Source organism: Topomyia yanbarensis, unplaced genomic scaffold, assembly GCF_030247195.1.
Source record: "Topomyia yanbarensis strain Yona2022 unplaced genomic scaffold, ASM3024719v1 HiC_scaffold_479, whole genome shotgun sequence".
NCBI lineage: Eukaryota > Metazoa > Arthropoda > Insecta > Diptera > Culicidae > Topomyia > Topomyia yanbarensis.
The window spans coordinates 15,444-23,605 of NW_026683690.1; the positions used below are offsets into that span (position 1 = coordinate 15,444).

The 8,162-nt window shown below is 43.3% G+C and overlaps 2 protein-coding genes across 2 annotated transcripts; both read right to left on the minus strand.

The window, feature by feature from the left end:
* Window positions 1-4,092: 4,092 nt before the first annotated feature.
* On the minus strand, window positions 4,093-4,869 carry LOC131695620 (uncharacterized protein K02A2.6-like). Its single transcript, XM_058984150.1, has one exon. It carries the CDS (start codon window positions 4,867-4,869, stop codon window positions 4,093-4,095), a length of 777 nt encoding a protein of 258 aa, XP_058840133.1.
* Window positions 4,870-6,119: 1,250 nt separating this feature from the next.
* On the minus strand, window positions 6,120-7,559 carry LOC131695621 (uncharacterized protein K02A2.6-like). Its single transcript, XM_058984151.1, has 2 exons — window positions 6,488-7,559; window positions 6,120-6,442 (listed from the first exon to the last, which is right to left on the minus strand). Exons 1-2 carry the CDS (start codon window positions 7,557-7,559, stop codon window positions 6,120-6,122), a joined length of 1,395 nt encoding a protein of 464 aa, XP_058840134.1.
* Window positions 7,560-8,162: the final 603 nt, after the last annotated feature.

Here is an 8,162-nt window from a genome sequence, read left to right on the forward strand (position 1 = left end):
TCGATTAGTGGTGAAAAAAAAAGAAATTATTTGATAAATTACATTGTTATGCAACGTTCGCACTACCAGTTAAAACGGGTTTTATGCTATCTTGGTGACATTTTCTCTTGTTGCTAATTATTAAAACGTGTTATAACTCTGTAGTGTAAACATTGTATTATTAAACCAATTCTGCAGCGTTTTATGTTATATAGGTGTTTTATGTGGTAATAGGACTGACATAATTATATCTTCAGTACAGCGGTTTGTTGCATAATTTCAAACAGATATATTTTAAAATTTAAATTAGTATACCTAACCGTTCAATTTGTTGTATACTTTAAAACGCAATTAGAACTGTGTTTTAACTACATAGGGCAGGACAGATACTCTGACTGGATAAACTGGGAAAACAATTTTAAGTCCAGTAACGATTAAGACATGGCTTGAATTTGAATCGAAAAAGAACACCCGCCTAAACTGCTGCTGGGACGGTAAGTTCTGTTTTAAAATTTTCCGTTGTGTACAGTACGAAACAAAAGTGTTTGAAATTAGAAAACAAAAAGTTCTGCTGGGAATGTGATTGTTTCCGATGCAATTACACTCAGGTTTTTTTTACGCAGGGGATACAGGCCGTGCAAATGAAAACCGCCTAAATTTAAAAAAAAAACGCGTAAATGAAAACCGCGGAAATTTCAAAATTCGCGTAAAAAACTACGAGTGGGTAATGTCCGGGACGTAACCGCGGTGTTGACGTAGGACTAAACTTGGGCATATCATATGACATTCATGGATAATTTGAGCCAATGCACTTTTTGAATGAATGTTTACTGGAAATTTCATGTCGAATGAGATTGCCACATTCACTGATTTTCTAGGACTTGCAAAAACCTTCGGGTTTGTAGATTAATTTGATAAACGTTTGCTTATATGAATCACTGGTAAATGTACACAAGAATTGACAGGCGCAAACTTATTAAATGGAACTTTCTAATTCAATTCTTTCTCCATTATGTTTTCATCCTAAAAAGAACGGTTTGTAGATAACTATGTTTGGTGATACCAGACGAGAATCCTTGCTAACGATTCGAACCTTGCCCGAATTTGCTTCTGCTGCGTACATACACGAACATTCCCCTTTCGCAGCTCACATCGAATGAGCATTGTATGTCGGAATGCGATCTCTTTTATAAACTTCTAAGTGCAGATGGTAGTCCATCCCTTTGTGCGACAAATGAAAATATTTTCATCATTCGTTTTGGCGTGGCATTCGCTTAGTAGCAGGGTTGCCACATTCACTAATGTTCTAGAAAGATTTGCATTGTAGATTAATTCGATAAACATTGGTTTATATGTGTCATTGATAAAGTACAGCAGACTTGACAGGCGCAAACTCAATCGAAGTTATTAAAAGGAGCTTTCTAAATAAATTCTTTCTCCATTATATTTTCATCCTAATAAGAACGGTTTGCAGATAACTATTTTTGGTGATACCAGACGATTACATATACCAGATGCGTACATACACGAACATTCCCCTTTCGCAGCTCACATCCAGGGTGACCAGATAGAATTCCTTAATATCGGTAGGGTCACTAAAAGTTTATCGGTAGTTATCGGTAGGCCGGGTTGTTGTCCCAAAAACGTAGTATTGAACTGGAATTGTAAAATACTGACAACACAGATATCTGACCAAATCTAACCCAAAAAATGAATGTTGAGTAGGATGTGTCCAAAATCAATAAAAATCGGTAGTTTTCGGTAGGAATAACAAAATATCGGTAGTTTTGCCTTGGTCGTCTGTGAATCGGTAGGGAAGACCAAAATCGGTAGGACTACCGATAAATCGGTAGGTCTGGCCACCCTGCTCACATCGAATGAGCATTGTATATCGGAATGCGATCTCTTTTATAAACTTCTTAGTGCAGATGGTAGTCCATCCCTTTGTGCGACAAATGAAAATATTTTCATCATTCTTTTTGGCGTGGCATTCGCTTAGTAGCAGGGTTTCCACATTCACTAATGTTCTAGAAAGATTTGCAAAAACCTACGGGTTTGTAGATTAATTCGATAAACATTGGTTTATGTGTCACTGCTAAAGTACAGCAGAGTTGACAGGCGCACACTCAATGCAAGTTATTAAATGGAACTTTCTAATTCAATTCTTTCTCCATTATGTTTTCATCCTAAAAAACTGTGACACCCATATTTATAGGTTTTAGCATTAATGTTGATTCGCATTAAAAGTAGTTTTTGAACTTTTCAAACAAGTTTTACATAGCAAACAAGGTATCAATAGCAAGCGTTGAACGTTTTCCTTTCGATTTATGAAACAAAATTAGTAATTCCTTGAGTAGGAGAAAAGTTATTAGAGTTCAAAGTGTACGTAACGCATCCGTTTTGAAAATTTTGAAATGACACCCAGTATAGTAAAGAAAGACGTAAGTCCTACGTCAAAATATGAAACATATGAAAACCAATAGGCTCTTTACCCTAGGCAGCTACAATGCGCCGTAAACATGGATTAACAAGTTACAACGCACACGCATGCATAAAAATAAATATATTTTATTCAAACGCAACACTCTTAAGCAGCACACACCGTATTGAATTAAATCCAAACCACCCCGCCCACCCACTTTGCAAATCATTCTGTGACACCGTGCTGGTACCCGAAAAATCCGCACACGGCCACCGCTGCCGAAAATGCATAGCGTCTACCGCTTATTGTAGTGCCCAGACGCTGCAGCCATGATCTTACCCGTTCGACATAAGAACAAAAACTGATTCAAACGGGTACGCGTCACCTCTATTTATAAACTAACCGTATATGGTTTAGTCACATAGGTGTGAGTGTGTGCAAATGCCAACGTTGCCGAAAATCGATAGCGCTTATTGCATCGCCCGGAGACGATGTTGTTCGTATGAGACAAGAGCAACAACTGATTTAAACGGACATGCGTCGCTTCTATTTATGACTTTTCGTCTTTCATTGAGTCACTAAGCTGCCCTCTTTTGACGGCTGTGTCTGAGAAATCTGCCTCACGAATGGTAATTTTCCCGTTTTTCGTGAACTTTTTAATTTTACCAATTTCCAAAAGTCTACTTTTATTGGGGAGATATTAAATTATTACCAATATTTAAGTTAGGTGTTTCTGAATCGGTTGGTGTATGAATGATTAAAATCCATCTAGTAATATCGGAGTTATAAGCGTGCAAACCTTACATAGTTTCGTTACATGGGAGATAGTTTAGAGTTTAGAATGACACCTAGCCCCAGATAGTGGAGTAAGACATTTTTAATGTCAAAACATCGTCGTCATGTGTATCGGAAAATGGTTTGGAATTGACATTTGCCATCTTCTTAGTTTCTAAAAGTTTTTCCGCTAAAGAGACAATTTATCTTCACTCAGCAATTTTTTTCTCAAGTCATTGTCCTTTATACCAGCCACAATCCTGTCCAAAATGGCCTGGTCTTTGTGTTCACCAAAACCACAAAATTCTGCTTGCAGTCGGAGTGACAAGGTGTAATCATTTAAAGATTCACTTGGCTGCTGGTTACAGGTATTGAATCTAAGACGCTGAATCATATCCGATTCAGTCCTGTCTAGTCTAGCATTTAATTTGGAAATTAATTCCTCATACGGAATATTGTCAAAATTCCCCGCAGGGTACAATTGTTGTGATTTTGGAGCGGTGTAATTATGACGAGACACAAATGACGATGAATATATAAAGGTTAGTAAAGGTGATACGGTTCATACCTCACTGGCGGTCTTCGAAGTCTGGAAGACTGGCGAGTATGAATCGATTCTTGCTGTGGGTTGTTACGAGGTGTACGTGTGCGTCGACGTTGACTGGGACATTGCAAGTCCTCCATAAGTTCGGTCGGCAAGACGAAAGGTGTTTCGGTTTCCGACTCGAGTGTTACGCTGTTCAGACCACAACCGTCCAAGAGGATAGCTAGTGGCACTTGTGGACTTTTCACTGCTTCTGCTGTTTGTGCCTCATGCTCAGCTTCGTGTCGAGTCCTCATTTGGTTGCAGTGTGATCGGATGAGATCATGGTTCGATGGCAGCCAGATGTTATACATGACACTACCTATTCGCTCGATCACTGTTCCTGATTGCCAGCACCACTTGTTGTTCCGATAAACTTTGACCCAGACCAGATCTTGCAAGTTGTAGTTCCGTTCCTTGGTTCCGTGCTTCCGATTGAACTGTTTTTCTTGACCAGAATTCTGGATCTTATGCGATGGAGTTGGCGGACGTAATAACTCTGACGATGTGCGCACTGGTCTACCAAAAATATGTTCTGCGGGAGATTTCCCACCGGGTGCATTGCGACACGGCGTTGAACGTTAGCCGAGAAGAAAGGTGTCGATTGCAGTATCCAGAGTTTCCCCCCTGCGGTGATCTTTTTGAGGGACCTTTTAAACGTGTCGACAAATCTCTCCGCCAATCCGTTTGACTGCGGATGAAAAGGGGCTGTCTTTAGGTGGGTGATACCGTTGCTATCGCAGAAAGTTTCGAACTGATCGCTAGTTAACTGAGGCCCGTTGTCCGTAACCAGCGTTTCCGGCTGTCCGTGTCTGGCGAAGATTCCTCGAAGAATGCGCAACGTTGCTGTTGTGGTGATATCCCTGGTGCGCACGACTTCTGGCCATTTCGAGTACGAATCAACCAGAATGAGATAATACTGCCCATCGATTGGCCCTGCGTAGTCGAGATGCAGCCGCTGCCATGGTTTTTCCAGCGCTGGCCAGGATTTCAAATTCGTCTCCTGATCGCACCTGGCTACGGTGGCACATTCGTTACAGGATCGGACGATTTTTGCAACCTCATCATCTATGTTCGGCCAATACACGCACTGCCGTGCAATCGACCGCATGCGCTCGACTCCCGGGTGACCCGTATGTAATTGCTGGAGTACGCGTCTTCTGGCACTACCAATCTCTCACCATACATGAGACATCCAGCCACGACGGACAGTCCATCTCGTCGCAGAAAGAATTGCTGTACTTCACGATCAGTAATACTCGTCTTCTTTGAGGGCCATCCTTCATTGACAAACCGAATGACTTGCTGTAATATGTCATCTGGTTTCGTTCTTAGTACGTCAGCATGGCCAAAACTATCCGTGTGCACGTAGCAGATGGTAAAATCGTATAGCAGTAGCGTTAGGGCCCATCGCTGTAGACGGTTGGCTGTGTAGACGGAGATGGCCTTTTTTGATCCGAAGATTGCTAAAAGCGGTTTGTGATCGGTCTCCTGAGTGAACCGACGACCGAAGATCATCCTATGGAATCGCGTCACTGCAAATACCAGTGCTAATCCTTCCTTCTCGATCTGACTTTAGTTGCTTTCAGCAGCTGTCAGGCTGCGGGACACGTGACAAATGGCCTTTACGGATCCATTGGGAAACTTATGTGCGTTACGGGCGCCCAGCCCGACGTTTGACGCATCAGCCGACACGATGATTTCCAACTTGGGGTTGTAGTGCGTCAGCAACAACGGTGATTGGAGAAGTTCACGGAATCGATCGAATGATTTCTGACATTCTGACGACCACACGAACTTTGTACCAGCCTTGAGCAATTGATCCATGGGCTGTCGGAGCGTGCGCATTCCCTTGACGTACTTGCCGTAATAGTTCACAGCACCTAGGTACGCACGCAATGTTGAGATGTTGTGCGGAGGCGGCATGTTAACAAACGCTGCTATTTTCTCTGGATCCGGTCGTATACCGTTAGCATCGAGAATTTGGCCCAAGTACTTAACCTGGCGCATACTGAAGGAACATTTTTCGATGCGCACAGTGAAACCGTAATCTTGCAAGCGTTCAAGAACAAGCTGCAGGTTGTGTTGATGTTACTCTTCCGTACTCAAGTCCAGCAAGCATTGCGTCCATCAACTGTTGAAAGGCCCCCGGCACTGCTTTGATACCGGGTGACAGCCGGGTAAACTGAAATAGGCCTCGGTGTGTGTTGATTGTGAGAAGCGGTTGGCTGGCTTCGTCCACTTGTACTTGGAGGTAAGCATCGGCTAAATCGATGTGACTGAAAATCCAACAGTTTGCCATCTTGGTAAAAATGTTTTCCGGCAGGGGCAGAGGGTAATTGTTCGGCTCAAGTACCGCATTTAGACCAGTCGAAAAATTCGCACAAATCCGAACAGTTCCATTCGGTTTTCGCACGACGACAATGGGTGCCGCCCAGTCCGAAAAGTCGACCTTTTTTTATTATCCTCGGCAACCGGTCGTTTTGGATGAAACATTGGTTTGGGGTTTCCCTTAAGCACGAGCTGCACTGGAGTCTTGTTGCACTGACCCATTTGGTGAGTAAAAACATTGGCAAACCGATCCTGTAGTTCTGCTATACCTTGCGGCTTTGGAGTGCCGATGTGATTGCAGAATGACGTAGTTGGTTGATTCCACAAATTAAACAGGTCCATCATGTCAATGCCTAAAATGTTGAGGTTGACATTAGGAGCAGCGACAAAAAACTTACCCTCTCTGGTGACGTCATTGAGGGTAATATTGCATTGCAGCTCCGAGACGAGTTTCAGCGGCTCCCCAGATGCCGTTTTGGCCCGGCAAAATGCGGGTTTAACCAGTGGACGACCGATCCGAATCCACGACTTATGCGAGATGATGGATATATCGGACCCAGTATCCAGTTGCAGTCGGAGAGGCACGTTGTTCAACTGCACACCAACGAATTTCCGACCTTGGCTGACTTTCTGCACTGTCACTGTTTTTGCTGACTGCTCGCGTTGCTTCTTTTTCTTTGTCGGCAGCTTTTTGAAAGATGTGCTGACCGACGGTTTTGACGAAAAACAGGAGCAATAGCCCTCACGATGACCTTGTTTACCGCAATCTCTGCAAAAGTGGTCGCGAAATCGGCAGTCCTTTTTGAAATGCATTCCGCCGCACGACCAGCAAGGAGTCCGTGGCTGCTCACGATCGCTGCTAGCACTGGTTGATTGGTGCGTTTCATTCGACAATCGCTTGTGTGTCACATAATTAACTGTGGACGGGTTCTCCACCAGCACGGTATCCTGCTTTAAGTTCACAAGGTTGTTGCACTGCTCAATGACTTGCTGAAGGGTAATATCTACTGTTTCATTGAGTTTATTGATGAGCCGCATTCGGATCTCTGCCTCCTTGTTTGATTGGAGACCGCAGACGTAAATGAGGCATTTAAACTGCTCCTCTGTCAGCTCCGAAAGTTTAAAGTCAGCACAGGATTTGTTTGCCTTGCACGAGTAGGCGAGATAATCTTCACCATCCTCCTTGGTTGTCTGGAGGCAATTGTAACGCCGGCGAAAAGTGGACACTGTGGCTTCAAACAGCGCTTTCAACTTCTCGACGGTTTCAACGAAGGTGTACTCACGAGCAAGCTTTGGTAGTATGAAGCTGTTGTAACGCTCGTGGTCTTGTGGGCTCATTTTTCGTAGCAAAAGTCGTACCTTTGAAGCGTCATCCAGTTTTCCAGCGTATTTGTCAAAAATATCAGTATAGCGGGAGAACCATGCGTCGAACGTGTGCCCATTGTCTTTGTCATATGTGAATTCCGCCATGTTGCTTGAAAGGGAATCCAATATAACCTCATCACGAGACAGGTTCCAACGGCTGTGACATTTTTGTCATAAGTGCCTGCTGGTTGGTGAGAATGGTTACAACCGCTTCCGAGAGACTGGTCTGCTGCGGCTGCTGGCTCCCAGCACAGGAACTGTTCCTCCGTTGGTTGCCATGTGCAAAATTTTCCGCTCTTGACAGATTCGTTGAACTGCTTACTATCTGGATGATTCCCGGCACGAATTTTACAACCGACTCGTCGCCACTGTTGTGATATTGGAGCGGTGTAGTTATGACGAGACACAAATGACGATGAATGTATAAAATACTTTATTAAATTAACTAATATAAAATGCTTCAAGCAACATTCGTTGCATGCTTGCGCTCGCCTTACCACAAACTAACTATCGATGACAGCATCGGCGTCATCTCCGGTCACCACTACCTGCGAAGGCGTCTGTCACACTGACGGCTGTCAGTTGGAGAGTCTACACGCAGCGAAATTTCAAATGCTTAAACCAACAATATTCATTTTTGATTTAAATCTTCACTCTATTATTAATTCAAAACTCAATCATTGTTAAGTATACATTGTTTTATTGTTG